At 55.7% G+C, this 19,615-nt stretch overlaps 1 protein-coding gene across 2 annotated transcripts in view; it reads right to left on the bottom strand.

Moving 5' to 3' along the window:
• Positions 1–1,379: 1,379 nt before the first annotated feature.
• Positions 1,380–19,615, bottom strand: part of SECISBP2 (SECIS binding protein 2) — a 51,067-nt gene continuing 32,831 nt past the window's right edge. For both annotated transcript variants that reach the window (XM_088019174.1, XM_088019175.1), the window contains 7 exons: positions 10,620–10,786; positions 9,919–10,054; positions 9,204–9,354; positions 8,470–8,690; positions 2,834–2,988; positions 2,507–2,702; positions 1,380–2,146 (listed from right to left, as the gene is read on the bottom strand). In XM_088019174.1, the coding sequence (XP_087875300.1) occupies positions 2,043–2,146; positions 2,507–2,702; positions 2,834–2,988; positions 8,470–8,690; positions 9,204–9,354; positions 9,919–10,054; positions 10,620–10,786 (1,130 nt within the window). In that variant the 3' untranslated portion in view covers positions 1,380–2,042. The remainder of the gene's footprint in view (positions 2,147–2,506; positions 2,703–2,833; positions 2,989–8,469; positions 8,691–9,203; positions 9,355–9,918; positions 10,055–10,619; positions 10,787–19,615) is intronic.

Genomic DNA, 19,615 nt, shown 5'->3' with positions numbered 1-19,615 from the left:
GCCACAGGGCGGTGGGGGGGGGGGGGGGGGCCTGTGCTGATGTGAGAGTTGCACCTTGGGGGCGCACTGTGTGTGCAGGACACGAAGGCCTGACGCCGCGTAGCCTGGACCCTGCGGACACCTTCTGCTGAAGGAGTGATGGCCACACCAGCCACACCAGCACACCAGTCCACGCCAACCCAGACCCTCCATTAGAGATAGAGCTGTACCTCCCTGTGAGCGCAGCCTGTGTCCGGACCCCCCATTCTGAGGCCGGGTCTGCCCAAGAGGCCAGCACACAGCGCGCCAGTGTTGCCCGTGAGAGCACGCATCGCAGCTGCCGCGGGACGGGCCCCGTGGCCCGGGCCCTCCAGGGGGCTGCTCTACTGTGGCCTTGAGACTCGCCCCGGGTCTGGACGTGGCCGGAGCACCTCACGCCGACACCACCAGGAGACGTGTGCCCTGAGCCCAGTGGGGAGGGTTCTGGTGGGACCCGTGCTTAGAACAGGAGTTTGGGTTTTCTGCTCTGTTGAGAAAATAAACAGAAATAAATGCAGTGAGCGGAGCGCGTGCTTGGGAGGGGCGGCACCGTCAGCAGAGGCCAGCGCGTCACCGGCCGCCGTAGCCTCTGCCACGGAAGGGACACCATGGCCGGGCCAACCCCAGCAGTAAGTCACCCGAGCAGCACACCCTCTGGGGCCAATGCAGAGCTCACACCTCCCTGCTCTGCTTCGGCTTCTCTGCCCCCAGAGCAGCGCCGCGCACATGCCAGAGACCAGGGCGCTCAGCAAAGGCCAGCATCCCCTGCTGCAAGCTGTAAACGTCACGCTCTCCTTGTAGGTTAACTTCAGGACCTCCCCTCTCCCATCATCTCCGATTTTCAAACCCACGACCGTGGACGGGGCACCTGCTGACACAGGGCGGGAAAGCCCTGCCATGTGTGATCCTCCCGGCTCCCCCCACCCCAGGAGAAACCTGGGGCGTCACACGGCCCCCGCTTCAACAGCTCTGAGAAGCAGGCGTGCTAGGAGTAGCACGTGCGCGCTCGACAGGTCAAACGCTTCCCACGCACCACCCCAGCCACACGGCCCAACCTGTCCACACCGCAGGCCCTCCCTGACCTCACCCCGCTCCACTGTGCCCCCACGGGCCACTTGCCTCTCAGATGTACGACACCCGACACAACCGATCGCCCCTCACAGTGTGCTCAAGGCCAACGCGCTCCACTGGTTGCCCTGCACGCGCCCAGTGGCGAAGGTCTGTCCTGCTGTCGCCTGGGTGATGGTACCAGAGCACACGGACAGAGGCAGCGTCCTCACCGCAAACCTCTTCCCTTCAAACAACGCACCTGAGGGGCCGCACTGGGACTTGGGAACCCCGAGAAGCCCAAGACGGCGGGGTGATCAAATCATCGCTCTTTATTCAAAATAAATAAGCCCTCTTACTTACAGCAAAGTACGAAAGCAAACTTCTATCCTGCTGGCCTCCAAGACAGAAACCACATTCAGAACACGTTCATTTACGAAAGAAAATATTTGCAGATTATCAAAACTGAAATTTAAGAACTTCAATATACACGGCTTCTTTGAAAAATGAAGACAAAAATGAATTAATTCATGTCAAAAGGTCACAGGTTAGAGAATCGATTTTCCTTCTGAGGCTCATTTTAGCAGACCTTCCAAGTATCCCCAAATCTTGCAGCCAAAAAGCCAAGTCCGGAGAAAGCCCTCCCCCCACCCCCGCGCCTTCCACACACTAACACGGCTCAGCTCTTCTGCATCAGAGTGGGGTTTCCTTCACAGCAGAGAACTCAGGGGGCTACACACATCCCGGGCTTTTCCAGACTCCGTGTGCTCGGATCCAAAGTTGCATCTCCATGCTCTTGGGCGAGTCTCCTGCCAGCATACCCAAGGGCCCCTTCCCAGGACATGTATCCGGGCTTCACCTCCCAACTCAACAGCCACACAGAACACAGCAGGTCAACGGAGACCTGAGAAGAGGAAGGCCCCAAAGTCTCTCAAGCGCCCCTTCCTTACCCCACACAACACACACAAAGAACTCTTCTATAAATTCAGGTTCATCATCTGAGAGGTTGAAGCCTCCAGCGAGTCTTCCAGCTCCAGAGCACAGCGACTGTACACTTCCAGGTGTCTTCTCCAGATTTCAACTAAAAACGACAACGTGGCACAGCTGAGGGACATGCAGGGACAGTCGGGGCAGCCTTGACTGGGGAGCACGCTGCCCTACACGGGCCTGGCAAGGAACCACCCCCCCCCACAGCCGCCCCGCTCTGTTAGTATCTGTGAGCCCGCGGCTCACCTGCTGGCCTTAACCTTCCACCAGGGACACCGCGGGGCTCAAGGCCGCACTCTGCAGGTGCCACCCAACATCTGAGCCCCGCCCAAAGACGACAGCCAGGACCAAGCCGGCCTTCTGCCGCCCAGAAGCCCTGCCGCTGTCCGGGCACTCTGCCCCTCCCGTCAGTCGACCCGGGGCTTGAGGACGCTCAGCCCTCCCCAGCACTCACTGTAGTGCGGCTCTTCTTTCCCAGGCACGGAGGCAGGGGGGCCGTCCTGCGCCGAGCCGCCGGGGCCCTGCACGGGCGGGCTGGCCGGAGCCGGGGGCCCAGGCTCCCCGGCCAGCTCTCGGCGCACGTTCTCCAGCATGGTCTTGTACGCCTGCCGGGCAGCCATCGTCAGCTCGACCATCCTGTGGAACTGGTCCTGGGGCAGAAGGCAGGGCACGGGTGACACCCCGACCCCAGGGGATGTGCCGTCCTGCCCCAGGCTCGGGGCTGCCTGTGGGGACGCTGCACGTTAGCCCGGGTCTCCCACCCCCGACCCCCCCAGCTCACCTGGGCCCCGTCGTAGCTGAAGATGCCCACCACGCTGACGGGAACGGCCTTGTTCAAACTGCGCCCCAGAGCTTTGCGGTTGAGCGCGAACACGAAGGGAATGTTCTGCTCACAGGCGTAATCAATGATGGTGTGCAGCGTGTCATCCAGCCCACCTGGTCAGGGACAACGGAACGACAGGGAGATGCATCACACGCAGCGTGGCGCGGATACCGGCCACAAAGGGCTTTTTCCTGCACACGGCGACACCCCTCAGCGGGCCGTGCCCGGCACCACCAGGACAGCGGCGCCACCGCAAGGGCACCGTTCCTCTCGGCCATGTGCGAGAAACCAGCTCTCCAGAAGAGAGACGCCCTTGGCAGAATAAAATACCCCTCCGTTGTTAGCCTAACGGGAAGTAAGGCCTCCATTTTTTAGAAGAGTCCCCGCCCCCAATCCCAACATGGCGGGGGGGGGGGGAGTGGGCCCCCAGAACACCAGCAGTGCGAGGCCGCCCCACCCCACGCCAGGGGCCCACCACGTCTCGGTGTCACCAGGGCTTCTGACCAAAGGGCCGCACACTGCAGGCTCCAACACGTGCTCCTCACGTGCTAGAGGCTCACAGAACCCACCGCAGGGAACCACTTCCTGTGTCCGCCCGGTCTAAGGATGTGACCCGGAACTGCAATCCCAGCCAGAGCGGAGATGCACGGGCGGGGGCGGGGAGGGCGCCGAGCTGCCCTGTCCATCCGCCGCGCACCACTCCTCCCGCACCTCCCCCTGTGCGCCGACCAGCAGGCTCTCCTCGCCCAGTCCGGTGGGATTCCAGGGAGACTTCACCACAGAGTCAGGACTGACTGCATCACTGGCCTTTGGCTGCTTCAACCTCCAGCCCCTCCCACCCCGCCCCCGGAGGCCAAGGGAAGGGGTGGGGTGGGGATGGGACCAGGCTTCCAACACCCCAGTTAGCTGGTTGGCCCCCCTGGCAGCCAGGCCCTGCCTTGGGCAGGTCCGAAGGTCACCTTCGTTAACATAACACCTTTACTGTAGTTATCAAGAGTATTTGAAGGTGAGAGCCAGAAGCCAAAGACAAAAACCAAATAGGAAGGAGAAATCTCTTTCGGTCATCTGACTGACCACATAGGTGTCCCATATAAACCACAATATTGCACTTAGTGAATAGTTACTGAACACTCATTGTGCGCCAGGCCACTGGTTAACTGCCTCTCGAGTACGAGCTCCTGTGTGGGCACAAGAACCCGGCAAGGGATGGGAGAATATGGAGAAATGCCATAAAATCTAAATGCACCCACACAGATGGGACCCTGGAGCACAGAGAGGTCACCAAGTATCCGATACCGACAGGGCCCAGCCGCGGACTCCCTGCCCTCCACCACCCGCCCCGCTGCCGAGCAAGGTGCCCTGCCCGGCAGGGTCCGTGCGTGGGGAGAGCGGGAGAGGCGCGGTGAGAAGGACCAAGGGGGGCTGTGTGTGTCGGTGACGTGCCCGCCACGCGGGGGGCCCAGCAGCCCCGAATCTCTACGAGAGAAGGACGCATGTGTGTCTGTGTACAAGTCGCGCGGAAACCGCGCGTCCTCACACAGGCCAGCGGAGCCAGCGAGGACGCGGACGGACAGCCACGGAAGATCACCGCAGGCAGGAACAGATTTGTTCCAAGTACAGAAGATGCACAGAGCAGCTTCAAGGCGCTCCAGAAACACAACAGAACATCTACACGGAGGCACCCATGGTCTCGGCCACACTCATCCCAGGGACAACAGACCAATTCTGTGTCAACCTAAAACTTGGAAATACACTTACTACTGAGGAATAAAGAATATGAAAAAAATACACAAGTGAGAGTCAGCCTTTTGAAAAAGATGACGTGAGGTCATCATCAGGTACGAGAGCATAAAGGTGGGGATGCGGGGTGCAGAACGGAGGCTCTGGCGGGAGGAGCGCTGTGAGGCAGCAGGGAAAGGGCAACTGGTCGGCCTCTGGAAAGATCCCTCTGAGAAGAAATATAGTCTACCTAAGCAAACAAAAATGAAAACATGGAAGAACCAGAAAAACGATATTAAAAAACCTACTAATAACCTTGGAGTGTTAAGGTGGAGAAATGCCATAAAATCTAAATGCAATAAAATCACAAGAATAAAAAACATCAGTATAATAACAATACCCAAAGTCTCTGCGTGGCCAAAAAACGTTTAAAAAACAAGCAAATGACAAACCAAAATAACATTTACAACTCTTTCCCAAAGAGCTTTCTTATTATATAAAAAGGCACATGTCACTATTAAAAAAATCAACATCCCGAAAGACAAATGGGCAAAGAACATGAACCAACAGTTCACTGAAACCGCCAAGCTCTTCAACAAGAAAGAGGCTGCTCGCCCTCCCCTCCCAAGAAAAATGCAAACAGCCTCCCCGGAGCCAGGGCCAGAGCTGGAGCTGGGCACCAGGCACGACCTGCTCTGGGCACACCACTCGAACAAGCAGCAGGGGTGTAACCCACGGACCCTCAGATGCACCTGCCCTTGCATTCTCAGTAGGGCCCCACAGAGATGTTCCCACAAGTAGAAAGGACAGTATGCAAGGTGTGTGTGTCCTTGTTCACAGCTGCAGACGTCTGGAAAGAGCCAGGATGTCTGTTGGTACCGTCTGAGCAAAGCAAGTGTGCGCATGGTGCTCACAGCTGGGCCCCCAGACTGCTGGTGAGCTCCCCACGAGGGGCCCACAGCGCCGAGTCAGTCACCAGACCTGTCTCTCTCTCTCTCACACATTCACACCCTGACTACCAAGGACACATCAAATGTGGCAATGCTGGCTGCCTTTGGCCGGCCGCAGGCGTCTGGGGGGCTTACTCCTTGAAAGGAAACCCAGCACCGGGCTCACTGCACGGCACGGGCCCAGCAACCTGCGTGCAGACGATTTACGGACGGGGCCCACAACATCTGCTGGAGAAGAAAATGTCTCCCGCGGCCCCTGTCACCTGGCACTAATTATAGGATCATCCAATGTTCTTTCAAGACAAAGCAGCACATCCCACACTGCTCTGGGAACTGGGACGTCACTCGGCAGCCGGTGTGACCAGAGATGAACACTTGGGCCCCACGCCCCTTAGTTCTGCCCACGCCCGACCCAGATCCACCTGAAGACCGAGGAAGGAGAGGAGGAAGCCAGCTCTGGGGACAGAGACGCTCAAGGAAGGCCTCAGTTCTGGGCCGGCAGGGAAAGCAGGCGGGAGACGGCGGAGGAGGAGCGCGGGATCCTCAGCCAGAACTACAGTTATTCCCAACTTCCTGCCGGAGACCCCTGTGCCCCTCAGCACCCGCCACGTGCTCTCTCTCTGCCTCGTGTCCCCCAGCCCCGGGCCCGACCACAAATGCTTTCCGTGCTGCGGCGCCATGGCTGTTGTCCCTTCAAAGGCCTGCTTTCCAGGTGGCCCCGTGGCTGACGTCAGGACTTGGGTTTCCGGAGGGCACCCACCATGGTAACTGGTAGGACGGGCTACGGGGTGGGAACGAGGAGGCTCATGGTCCCTGCAGATGGCACCCCACATGCGCATCCTGGGGGACTCCCCTGGGAGAGACTCTGGGAGACTGGGCCTGACACAGCGGCAAGCCTAGACGGTTCTGCTCCACCCAGCACCCAGGCCGCAGGCTCAGTGGGAGCTGAAAGCATCTCCAAGTGCCCACTTCCCAGGACTGAGACGACAACACACTCAGAACAAGCAAAATGCTCAAGACAAGTGCCATGTACAATTCAAGCTCAGCATTACCACGCGAAATGCCGCTCCGTGCAGACACAGTACTTCACACAGCCCAAGGCCAGGATGCCAAGTTCTACAAAATACTGCAAGCCACCGGCGAGCTTTTCCAAGAAGAATCAAGTTCCTTCGGCCTCAAATAAAAATGCACAGGAACGGATGACGAACAGCGCAGTTGAACCTGCCGCCAATGCAGACGCCTGTCGGCCCAGGCAACCCCCCCAGCCCCGTCAAGCGAAAGGCAGCTCATAGGAAAAGCACGGCGCGGTGCCCACTGCACACACTCATTCCTTGGTCTGTTTGTTAAAGACACAAATCACAGGAGAACTCAAGACAAGAGCAGGAAGCTGAGATGCAAACGGACGACCGGGTGCACCGACCTGACAGCGGGGCGAGTGGGGGAGCCCCGAGCCCGCCATCTACAGCCCAGCGCCAATTCCCCAGAGCCTGGCGACCGCAGGCACCACCAGGCACGTTCCGCGCAGACGGACATTCAGAGAAAGTAAGGGCAGCTGGCGTGCACACCCGCATCACGCAGGCAACGCCGGGCCCTGCGCTTCTAGGGGCGGGCACAACCCTACACCCTCTCTGCATGAGGCTCAGGGTGCCGATCTGGCCCCAAAGCAGCAGTGGCAGCAACAAACACGGAGACTTCAGGACAACAAAAACTGCTCCCGGAAATCGGAAATAACAGAAATGGGAAACTCTGCTGAAGCTTAGAGGATGCAGTTGAGGAATCCTGACAGAAAACAAAACCAAGAAAAGGCTGAGAGGACAGCAGTACAGGGGGCCCCCACAAGCCACCCACCCTCCTCCCAGAGCCTCGGGCACAGGGCAGCGCCCACCCGCCTCCAGAGAGGAGGACGACGACGGACAGCGGGTGCAGAGCCGGGGGGCTGGGCTGCGAGCCCCAGCTGCTAGACGGGCCCGCGCGCCGGCCTTCTCCGGGGCCCCAGGACACACGCTCGGGCCAGCGTCAGCACAGCCCGCTCCCCAGCAGGAGCCGGGAGGCCGCCCCCACGGGACAGCCACAGCGAGGTGCAGAGCGCCCCAAGGGGCCCAGGTAAAGCTGTGGAGTGCCCCGGGCACCAACGGTCTTGGAGGAGGCTCAGGCCGCGGGGCCGGGAGCTGGAGGGTGGACTGGTGTGAAGCCCAGCGCCGTGAGGGGACCTAAGGCAGGGGCGCGGCCAACACACAACCAGAGTGCAGGGGCCCGAAGCCCCCTTCTGTCCTATTCCAGTGTCAGGGCCTGCCCCAAGCTAGGACCAGGGCGAGCTGGGTGGGCAGTGAGCAGCTCCGGCAGCTGCTCTCAGGCCCCGGGGGCCCCACACAAGCCAGGAAACCTCAAGTCTCCAGCTGCGAAACGGAAACCAGGGAAGCTCAGTGTAGGATCCAGACTCGGCCCCTGCAAGGTGACCTGTACAACGTGGGAGAGAGGCCCGTGCCCGGGGAAGGCTCCCTTCGGCCCCCTGGCAAATGGAAGACACAGGACACAGGCTCCTGACTGCCCATCCCTCTAACACACAGCCCGTGTCTGTCACCTCACCCAGCCCGCTGCATCCCACAAAACACAGCCAACCTGCCGGGGTCGGTAAGGTGGCCAAGCCCCTGGACAAGCTGGGAGGGCTCACAGACTGAGCAAGTCAACTGGCAGTGGACTGCTGGGCTGCCGGTCACAGAATTCCCGCAGTGTGAGCTCCGGAGGCCCCCCGCCAGAGGCCGGCACCAATTGGCCAGACCATCAGCCGGCACCCACAGGGGCCTGGCTGCCTCGGAGAGCAGGACACTGGGTGGTCAGGTGAAGCTGCGGACGCAGCCCTCAGGTACGAACAAAGAGAAACAAACCCACCCCAGCGGCTGGGCCGGGGGCCACAGTGCTCGTTACCTTTCGACTGGATCTTCTCACAGTTGGGAGAGATGATGATGCACTTGAGTTTCCTGAGCTTCAGATGCTTGAGGACCTCCCGCAGCCCCAGCACGAGTCGGCGTTTGGTCTTAGCCTTGACTGGATCTTTCTGGTACATGCGGTCTTGGAAGCGCACCAGCTCCTTCAGCAGATCCGTGACACACGCGTCCACCTCCTTACTCAGCATCTGGCTGCAGTAACTGAGAGAAGGTGCCCGCTGGCGGGGGCCCCTCGGGAATCCCTGCGAGGAGCGGCCCGGCCGCAGAGCTGGGCCTCCCGACGGTCAGACTTCACATCCTCCCCGCTCCTCACCACGAGGGACAAAGCCTCTGCACCCTGCAGCCCCCCGATGGCCCGCCACGTGCTCCGTGGCAGCCGCTGCCCACAGAGGTCCACACGTGGAGTGTGCCCCGAAGAGAAGTGGGACAGGTGCAGGCAGAGTCCCCTCAGAAACTACCAGACACACCAGACCGTGAAAGGGAGGTGTCACCGCACCGCCCAGCCCCCCAGCGCACACCTCAGCAGCACGCGAGGACGACAAGGACCTCGCAGAAGCAGGTAAGGTGGCCCTGACATGGGTTCTGACGAGGAGGAAAGCCGGGGCCTGGCCCGGTGGCCTGAGCACGCCGGGGTGGGACGGCCCCACGCCCGACACCAGAGTGAGCACGCCCCGGCCCCCGCCCCGCGGCAGGCACGGCCCCGCGGTCACTCACTCCCGGAACCGCCGGCTGTGGATCTTGGGGCAGCCGGCGCCGTCGGGAACCAGGTGGCAGCCCTCAACCTCCTTCTGGAGCTCCGCTCTCGGCAGCTCTTCTGACCTGCCCTCCGGCGCGGGCGCAGAGGACGGCAACGGCTCCAGTCCTTCTGCAACGTCCCGGAGAAGTGAGTCAGGGCGCGGCCCCCACCGGGCACACGGGCCGAGGGCGGAGAAGGCCTGAGCGCACCTCACCGGGCAGCATCTCTGGGGCGGCCCTCGGCAGGATGACAAAGGTGACAAGTCCTCAAGCCACACACTTACGATCTGTGTACTGTTCTGAACACACAGCTCAATAAAAGGCCTACTAACACTTTCTCTGACACCGGGACTCTCACACTGGTGACAAAGCAGCTTCGCAGTGAGTGGCGTTCATTCTCACGGCCACTTCAAGCTCCGAGGACCATCCGATGCCACACACATCACACCTGGGGACCTCGTTCCTCTGTCTCCTAGACCGTACCCCAAGAACCACGGGTGCCAGGAGCTCTACTGGCCCACGGGGATGCCCTCTTTCCAGCAAGTGACTCTGACAGCTGCCACATTCTCCTTTCAAGGCCGGCAGCGCTCCCCCGCCGTGCCCGCCCCTGCCCCTGCCCCGGCTGCAGGCTTCCCCCGCCGTGCCCGCCCCTGCTGCAGGGCTCCCCTGGGCAGCAAGCAAGCGTGCTCGGTACCTGAGGGGTCGGCCGACTCAAGGGCCTCGTCACCACCGCTCTCACCATCCAGCACAGCGTCACTGGCGGGAGCAGGGCTCACAGCATTTTCTTGGAGACGCTGCTGCTTTCTCTCCTGCCGTTCTTTCAAAATAATCTTTAAAATGAAATAAACGATTAAAACACCTAAATACTTGTCCTTAAAAATAAACCCTTCTACAAAATAAGCCACCCAACCTCAGCGGGCGGGCATCGTGCCTTCCTGTGCCCTCACAGCAGCGACATGCCCTCCATCCCCCAGGGGCCGGGCCCACGTCCCCCAGGTGTGCAGAGCCGGGCACGCAGGACCCAGGCCAGACACCAGCGGCTGCAGCAGCCCCAACAGAACCCGTATTCCAGAATCGGAGCACCAGCCAGACCCCCCAGGGGAGGGGGAGGGCAGCGAGGGTGAACAAGGAGAACACAACGGCCCCCGTTCCTGGCTCTCTGTCCACACCCCTGCCAGTATTAAAAGAAAAAGAGCCCGCCTCCAGGAGCGGAGGCGCCCTGCTCTGTACCCTCTGCCGTCCCACTCAGGGAGGGGGGTCATTGTCAGAGTGGCGCACACATCTCGAGAGAGCACATTCCAACAGCACGAACGTTAGAACCGAAAACGCTAAGAGCTGTAAGACGTAACACAGACGGGAGAGCGAGGTTTGCTAGCGCCTGCTTTCGCCACATACCTTCTTCAATGAGGTTGGCTTCTTGGCCTTGGGGACCTCCCTCTGCTTCCCCTTCTTCATCAGTGGGGCGCTGGAGTCCAAGGGGTTGTGCGGGGTCTTCACCTGGCTCAAGTGGTGGCCCTTCTTCCCCGACACGGTGTCTCTGGAGAGGACCGGCACCGCCCCGACTGCGACACGGAGGGGGACAGGGGCATCAGGCACCCAGCCCAGGATCTCACTCACCCTCGTCAGACTGCCTGTTATACAGTCTTCTGACAACCCCATGAAGTTCGGTATCTCCTGGCAGAGATCCAAAAACACCATCCACTCCTCTGGGGACAGCCAGCGTCCCATCCCTGTGATCGAACCTCCACGTGGCTCAGCAAAGTGTGCGGTGGGGGGACCCCACCTTCTGAAACGAAGGTATTTCCAGACAGTGCACACCTACAACAGCCCTTTTGAGGGAGTCTCTCCCCACCATTTTCGAAACCGCCTCTGCAGAAGGTGGCTACTGGTTTCCAAACATGCATCTTCTCTCTCAAGATTCTCCTGAGTTTTCCAGAAAGAAAGATACCGTCCTAGATCCCCACCCGTGCTGCTGGTGGCTAGTCCCCCAGCATCAGGAGAAGATCACAATCACCACTCCGCATTTCCACGGCACGCTCCCATCTTGCTCTATTCCCGCCTTCTTCTTCTTGCTCCAAGGAAAGAGCTTATTTGTGCCTACTTCCTTTCCTTACCTTTTAGTTAGGACAATTTCCCAACACGCACCCAAGAAAAGAGAACGGTACAACAAACCCCACGTACCCACTCTCCAACCTCAACACCAATATTTTCCCAGGCTATCTGACCTGCCCTCACTGGCTTTGAAATATGCTGCTGAGTTACAGGTGTTTTCTCAGTTGGGCGTCAGGGTGCCCTGCCGAAGGAAACAGGTCTGCACCGTAGCTCTGGGTGCTTCCAGCCACAGCCCCACACAGCTTCCGACATCTCTGGACCTGTGCTCCCATGTCAGATGTTCGAAACGTACGCATGATGAGCTCGTTTTGGAAAACCACCCCATGCTGACCGTTCCCATCTGTTCACTCTGATCCTAATGTCACTTCCCAGAGCCAGACCTCAGCTGGGCACCTGACTCCTGCTGCCTGGGCCCCTCCTGTCTGCCCAGTGCCAGGAAACTCTCTACACAGCATTACTGGTGAGCCTGGGAGTCCCTATCACACGCACAGTGAGGTCGACCAACCCCACCCCTAAAACAGCCACCAAGCTGGACAAAACTCTCATCAACAATCACGGCAGCCCTCCAGAAAGTGACCAAAGGCTTATGACAAACTGTGGAGCTTTGCTAATGCGCTCTATCAAAGTCGGGGCAGCCTCTCCAGGCTGCTCCCCCCCTCTCCCTGCTGACAGCTGGCTGGACCAGGGCGGAGAGGCCGTGAAAACCTGTAGCCTCACTGCTTCTGCCAGAAGGGGATGCTGGATTTAGAGCGTGCTCCTTCAGAGAGGTGACCCAGCAACAGGCAGTCCAGCCAGCCTGAGCCATGGCCCTCTGCGGTCAAGCAACAGGGCAAGAGCACGTCCACCCCACATCCCTGCCAACAACGGAGCCCGTGAGCAAGTGCAGATGTCCCATGAGTCCCAGGACATGGAGGCAGGGCAGGCCTGAGCGTGGCCTGCAAGCCGAGTGCACTCCAAGCCCACACACGCTTGTGACCAGACCGCGGAGGCTGTTCAAGCTGGCCGTGTTTAAGCACAACCTCCGACACATCTGTGCTGTGCGGATGCAGGCGTGGCCCCTGGGAAGCCAGAAACAACGAGAACAAGGAGAAAAAACTGAGCTCAGACACCAGCCACCCACAGCATGTGGAAGACAGCCTTCAGACTCAGGCCAACGCAGGTACTAAAACACCCCCGGCAATGAAACCATCACCATCGCTACTCTCAGGGAGGAAAAAAAATTCAGAAACCTGAGCTGCTACAACTTAGTAACTAAAATATTGAGTATTCAACAAAAAATTCAGAGACTTTCAAAGCAAGGAAGTGCGACCCACACTCAGGGAAAGGAAGTTAAGAGAAACCGCCTCAGAGGTGCCAACTGTGGGGCACAGCTGACCAAGACTTCGAGGCAGCTCTGCGAACACATCTGCACCCAGTGTTTCGATAAACAGAAACTGCCAGGAGGCGGTCAGCAGCAGATCCAGCATGGCAGAAAAATCAATGAAGCTGAAAACAAATACAAACTGTTCAGTTCCAAGAAAACAAAGAGATGCAGGAAAGTGAACTGAGCCTGAGAGACCAGTGGGGTGTCAATGAACAGACTCATACACGTGTAATGGGGGTGCCCGGAGACAAGAAAACCACAACAGTTTCAGAAGAAATGAAGGCCCCGGGGCACCTGGGTGGCTCAGTCGGTGAAGCGTCTGCCTTCGCCTCAGTCATGATCCTGGGGTCCTGGGATCGAGTCCTGTGTCGGGCTCCCTGCTCCGCGGGAAGCCTCCTTCTCTCTCCCTCTGACTGTACGCTCTCTCTCTCTCAAATAAATAAAATCTTGGAAGAAAGAAAGGAGAGGAAGAAAAGGAAAGAGAGGGAGAAAGAAAAGAAGAGAGAAAGAAAGGCCCCAACTTCCCAAACCTGATGAAAGCATTAGTCTCCGGAGCCAACGCGCAGCCAACCAAGGTGGGGTCCGCACACAGATCCACAGCAGACGTGTCCCAGCACGTGCTGAAGGCCACGAAGAAACAGCACAGAACGGGCATGGGACTCGCAGCCCCGCCATGTCACGGGCACCAGTGGAGGCCAGAGCACAGGGGCACCCAAATCACAGGCACAGCTCGACTTACCGCGCCCCACAGACATGGGGCATTTCACAAACCAAAGGCCAGCAGCGACCCTGTGTCGGCACGTCCATGGCACCCTCTTCCCACCCGGGAAGACATGCACTTCATGTCTCGGTCACAATTCTCACCATTTCTTAACCTTCGTCATTCCTATTACTGGTCATGGCGATCTGTGACCAGTGATCCTTGGTTCTACTGTTGTAATTGCTCTGGGGCACCACAAGCCGGCCAACTTAAGCCCTGTCTCCCCCTCTCTCCTCGGCCTATTCCCAGAGAGGGGCCCAGTAACAACTCTCCAGCGGCCTCTACGTGTTCACACAAGAGGAAGGCATGCCGAAAGCGGAGACTGGCCCAAAGCTAAGCTGCTTGTGTCAAACAGCCAAGTTCCGAATACCAAGGTGGTTCCTGAAGGAAACTGTACACGCACCCTGAGCACACAGAAAATAAGGAAGTGAAAGAGGCTTACTGCTGATACGGAGAGAGTGTCAGTCATTTGGACAGAAGATCAAACCAGCCCCAACATTCCCTTCAGCCAAAGCCTAACCCGGAGCGAGGCCCTGACTCTCTTCAATTCCGTGAAGGCGGAAGAGGGGAGGAAGCTGCAGAAGCAAAGCCTGAAGCTAGCAGAGATTGGTTCCTGAGGTTTAAGGAAGGAAGCCATGTCCGGGGCATAAAAATGCAAGGCGAAGCTGCAGCAAGTGATCCAGAAGATAGAGCTGAGGTCATTACCGAAGGCAACTCCACTGACCCACAGATTTTCAGTGTGGGTGCGAGAGTCTCCCACAGGAAAAAGATGCCATCTAGGACTTTCCTGGCTAGAGAGGAGAAGTCAGTGCCTGCCTTCAAAGCTTCCAAGGACAGGCTGATCATCTTGTCGGGGCCAATGCAGCTGGTGACCTTAAGTTGAATGCTCACGGACCATTCTGAAAATCTTAGGGCCTTTAAGAATTATGCTAAATCTTACTTCCGGGGAAGACTGCAAAGTAGGAGGCTCCTAAGCTCACCTCATCCCATGGTTACACTAAGCTAACACCAACATGAGTGTAAATAACCCAGAAAAGGACCCAAAGACTGGCAGCACTGACTCTCCACAGCTAAATGTAGAGAACGGGCACATCAAAGAGGGACAGGAAGGGTGGACATGGTCTGTAGCCCAAAGGACCTGCAGGGCTGTCCACAGGAGGGAGAAATGCACCAGGTGCAGAGAGGGGAAAAGAGCAGACCCCACACCAGGCACCCGGGATCTGCACTGGGAAGATGAGTCACCATAACATCAGGCTTTGAAAACCAGATGGGCCCAACTAATCAGTGGGGTGGAGCCCCTGAAACTTTAAAAACCAGCGGCTCAGCTCTCGGAGAGCTGGAGGGTGACAGGAAACAGACTGCACAATAGCCTCACGGAGATACAGCAAGGCAGCAGCAGGTTGAAAGCGCCTGGGGTATATGGGAGGGACAGCTGTTGACTAATCTCAGAGCCCACACTGGAGGGGCAGGGATCCTTGGGAGACTTTTCCAAGAACAAAAGAGCTGGCAGGTGCCATTTCCCTCCCCCACCCCCCCCAGCCAAGATACACAGAAACCTGCAGGAACCAGCACAGTGATAACGGCATGGGCCCCGACACCCCACCCCGGCCTCTGCAGGAGTCTTCCAGGGCGGTTACAGCATCCCTCCCACAGTGGCCTGGCCCACACCCTGCCGGCACTGGGCACCTTCACTCCCGTACTCTTCCTGCGGCCCCGTCCCCACCCGCCTGGCCGGCCCCGCAGGAGCTCTCCCTGCCCACTGCACATCCCCACTGGCAGTGGACCAGCACGCACCTTGCTGGCACCTGGAGCCCCACCCGTGCGTTCTCCTGCAAACCTAACCCCTCCAATACACCCCAGGCCCAAGCTCATCCAAAGTGGTGCCACAAGCCTGGCAATGTGCAAGCAGCCCCAAGAGAGGCCAGCACCCCTCCACGGTGACTCCTGCCCCCGGAAAAGGGGAAGGTAACCACACATACCAGTCCGACTGCGGCCCCAGCAGTGGGCTGGGGGCAGACATCTGGTCAGACTGCAGGGCCCACCCACCCACAAAAGTTTCTCAGGGGACAACCTAGGGAGAGGGCCCTGAGGTTCGGGGATAGTGCCCCTCTGGCAAATAGCTGGTCTGACTCACTCAGGCCAAGGCGGCCCCAGACTGGCCACCCACAACCCACGGACCAAACCCTGCCCTCAAAAGGCAAAGAGAGCCACTGCAGATGAGAGGCCTAAAGGAAAACAAGGCCAGGCCACAGAGCAGTAGGGCACAAGCACCCCACAGAGGAGACATTTGCTGAAGTGCCAGGCCCTGGGGAACAGGGGACACCATAATGCCCGGCCCAACAGGACCCCTTCTTCATGGGGCCACGACTCTCAAGAGCAGAAGACACGGCTGACTTTCCCGGCACAGAGAAACAGACACAGAGAGTTTGACAAAATGAGACACATCAAAGAACAGGGCACAATCACAGCAAGACAAAAACGGTGATAAGTAATACGCCTGATAGAGAATTTAAAGTAACAGTCATGAAGATACTCACTGGACTTGAGAAAAGAGTGGAGGACCTCAGCAAGACCACTGACAGGGAGAAAACATAAAAAAGAACCAATGAGAGATGAAGTACTCAGTAACTGAAATTAAAAAGACCCTACATGGAATAAACAGTAAACCAGAGAAAACAGAAGAACGGATCAGTGACCTAGAGAGGACAGAGGAATAGAAAACAAGCCAGCTGAACAGGAAAGAGAAAAAGATTAAGAAAAAATGAAAATACGTTAAGGGAACTCAGCATCACCATCAAGAGTAGTAGCATTTGCATTATAGAGATCCCAGAAGGAGAAGAGAGAGAAAATGGGGCAGAAAATATATTTGAAGAAATAATAGCTGATAGCTTCCCAAATCTGAGGAAGAAAACAGAAATACAGATGCAGGAGGCACAGAGAGTCCCCCACAAAGTAAACCCAAGGAGGTCCACACCAAAATACTAAGTAATTAACATGGCAAAAAGTACTAATAAAGGGGGAATTTTAAAACCAGTAAGAGAAGGGCACCTGGCTGGCTCAGTCGGTTAAGCATCCAACTCTTGATTTCGGCTCAGGTCATGATCTCAGGGTCGTGGGACTGATCAGACTCCGTGCTGGGTGTGGAGCCTGCTTAAGATTCTCCCTCATCACAGAATAGAGAGCCCAGAAATGGACCCTCAACTCTATGGCCAACTAATCTTCAACAAAGCAGGAAAGAACGTCCAACATTTTTCAATGTTGAAAAAAGTCTCTTGACAAATGGTGTTGGGAAAATTGGACAGCCACATGCAGAAGAATGAAACTGGACCATTTCCTTACACCACACAGAAAAATAGACTCAAAATGTTTGAAAGACCTAAATGTGAGACAGGAGTCCATCAAAATCCTCAAGGAGAACACAGACAGCAACCTCTTTGACCTCAGCCGCAGCAACTTCTTCCTAGAAACATCACCAAAGGCAAGGGAAGGGCAAAAAATGAACTATTGGGATTTCATCAAGATAAAAAGCTTTTGCACAGCAAGAGAAACAGTCAACAAAACCAAAAGACAACGACAGAATGGGAGAAGATATTTGCAAATGACATATCGGATAAAGGGCTAGTATCCAAAATCTATAAAGAACTTCTTAAACTCAACACCCAAAGAACAAATGATCCAATCAAGAAACGGGCAGAAGACATGAACAGACATTTTTCCAAAGAAGACATCCAAATGGCCAACAGACACATGAAAAAGAGCTCAACATCACTCGGCATCAGGGAAATCCAAATCAAAACCTCAATGAGATACCACCTCACACCCGTCAGAATGGCTAAAATTAACAAGTCAGGAAACGACAGATGTTGGCAGGGATGCGGAGAAAGGGGAACCCTCCTACACTGTTGGTGGGAATGCAAGCTGGGGCAACCACTCTGGAAAACAGTATGGAGGTTCCTCAAACAGTTGAAAATAGAGCTACCCTACGACCCAGCAATTGCACTACTGGGTATTTACCCCAAAGATACAAATGTAGTGATCCAAGGGGCATGTGCACCCCCATGTTTATAGCAACAATGTCCACAAGAGTCAAACTGTGGAAAGGGCCTAGATGTCCATCAACAGATGAATGGATAAAGAAGATGTGGTATATATACACAATGGAATATCATGCAGTCATCAAAAAAAAAATGAAATCTTGCCATCTGCAACGACACAGACGGAACTAGAGGGTATTATGCTAAGCGAAATAAGTCAGAAGACAAGTATCATATGACCTCACTGATATGAGGAATTTGAGACAAGACAGAGGGTCATGGGGGAAGGGAGGGAAAAATGAAACAAGATGAAACCAGAGAGGGAGACAAACCGTAAGAGACTCTTAATCTCAGGAAACTGAGGGTTGCTGGAGTGGAGGGGGGGTGGGAGGGATGGGGTGGCTGGTGATGGACACTGGGGAAGGTATGTGCCATGGTGAGCGCTGTGAATTGTGTAAGACTGATGAATCACAGACCTGTACCCCTGAAACAAATAATACATTATATGTTAATAAAAAAATTTAAAAAATTCTCTCTCACCCTCCCTCTACCCCTCTCCCCGCCCTCTGTCTCAAACAAAACAAAACAAAACAAAACAAAACCAGCAAGAGAGAGAACAGTTACATCCAAAGGAATCCCCCCTAAGGCTATGAGCGGATTTTTGAGCAGATACCTAGCAGCACCGTATGTTCAAGGTGCTGAAAGGAAAAAAAGTGCAGCTGAGAAGACTATCCAGCAAGGCTGTCATTCAGAGCAGAAGGAGAAAGAAACAGTTTCCCAAACAAAAGTTAAAGGAATTCATGACCACTAAACCAGCCCTACAAGAACTATTACAGGGGTGCCTGTGAGTGGAAAAGAAAGACCATAAGCAGGAGTGAGAAAGGTAGGAAACATATCTATAAAAATCAGTCAAAGGATTCATATAATGTAAGGAGGTAAAGTATGACACCATATACCTAAAACACGGTGGAGACAGAAGTAAAAATTCAGTGCTTCTAGAACGGGTTCAAACTTAAGCAAACGTCAACTTAATATAGACTGCTATATGCATAAGGTGTGATACGCCAACCTACTGGTAACCACAAATCAAAAACTCGTAACAGATACTCAAAAAATAAAGAGAAAGGAATCCATGTAGATCATTAAAGATGGCCAGCAAACCGTGAGAGAAGAGAGCAAGAGAAGGAACAGAGAAGAACTACAAAAACAACCATAAACACGTAACAAAATGGCAGGAAGTACATACTCATCAACAACATAAATGGACTAACAGCTCCTACCAGAAGACACAGGGTGACAGGGTGGATAAAAAATCAAGACCCATCTATATGCTGTCCTACCAGAGACTCATTTCAGACCTAAAGCCACATGCAAACTGAAAGTGCAGGGAAGCAAGAGCATTTCTCACGCAAATGGAAGTGAAAAGAAAGCTGGGGTAGCAATACTTGTAGTACACAAACTAGACTTTAAGACAAAGACAAGAAACTTCTCAAAGAAGGGCCCTACATAATCATAAAGAGGGCAATCCAGGGCATCTGGGGGACTCAGTGGGTTAAGCGCCTGCCTTCGGCTCAGGTCATGATCCCAGGGTCCTGGGATCGAGCCCCACGTCGGGCTCCCTGCTCAGTGGGGAGTCTGCTTCTCCCTCTCCCTCTGCCCCTACTTGTGCTCTCTCTACCTCTCTCTGACAAATAAATAAAATCTTCAAAAAAAAAAAAAAAAAGAGAGCAATCCAACAAGAAGACATAATAACTGTAAATATTTGTGCACCCTAAGTAGGAGCACTCAAATACATAAAAGCATTTAATAACAAACATAAAGTAATCAATAGTAATACACTAATAGCAGGGAACTTCACCATCCTACTAACATCAATGGATACATCATCCAAACAGAATTATCAGCAAGGAATCAGTGGCTTTGAATGACACACTGTACCAGATGGATCCAACAGATGGATCCAATCAGAACATTCCAACCTAAAACAGCTGGAAGTACATTCTTTTCAAGTGCACTTGGAGCATCCTCCAGAATAGATCACATATTAGCCCACAAAACAAGTCTCAACAAATTCAAGAAGCTCAAAGTCATACCATGCATCTTTTCTGACCACACTATGAAA

Source organism: Eumetopias jubatus, unplaced genomic scaffold, assembly GCF_037043125.1.
Source record: "Eumetopias jubatus isolate StellerSeaLion01/CBP00866 unplaced genomic scaffold, mEumJub1_p1.0 scaffold_15, whole genome shotgun sequence".
NCBI lineage: Eukaryota > Metazoa > Chordata > Mammalia > Carnivora > Otariidae > Eumetopias > Eumetopias jubatus.
Note: the sequence above shows the minus strand (reverse complement) of the source record. Positions and strands in the feature narration are given on the sequence as shown.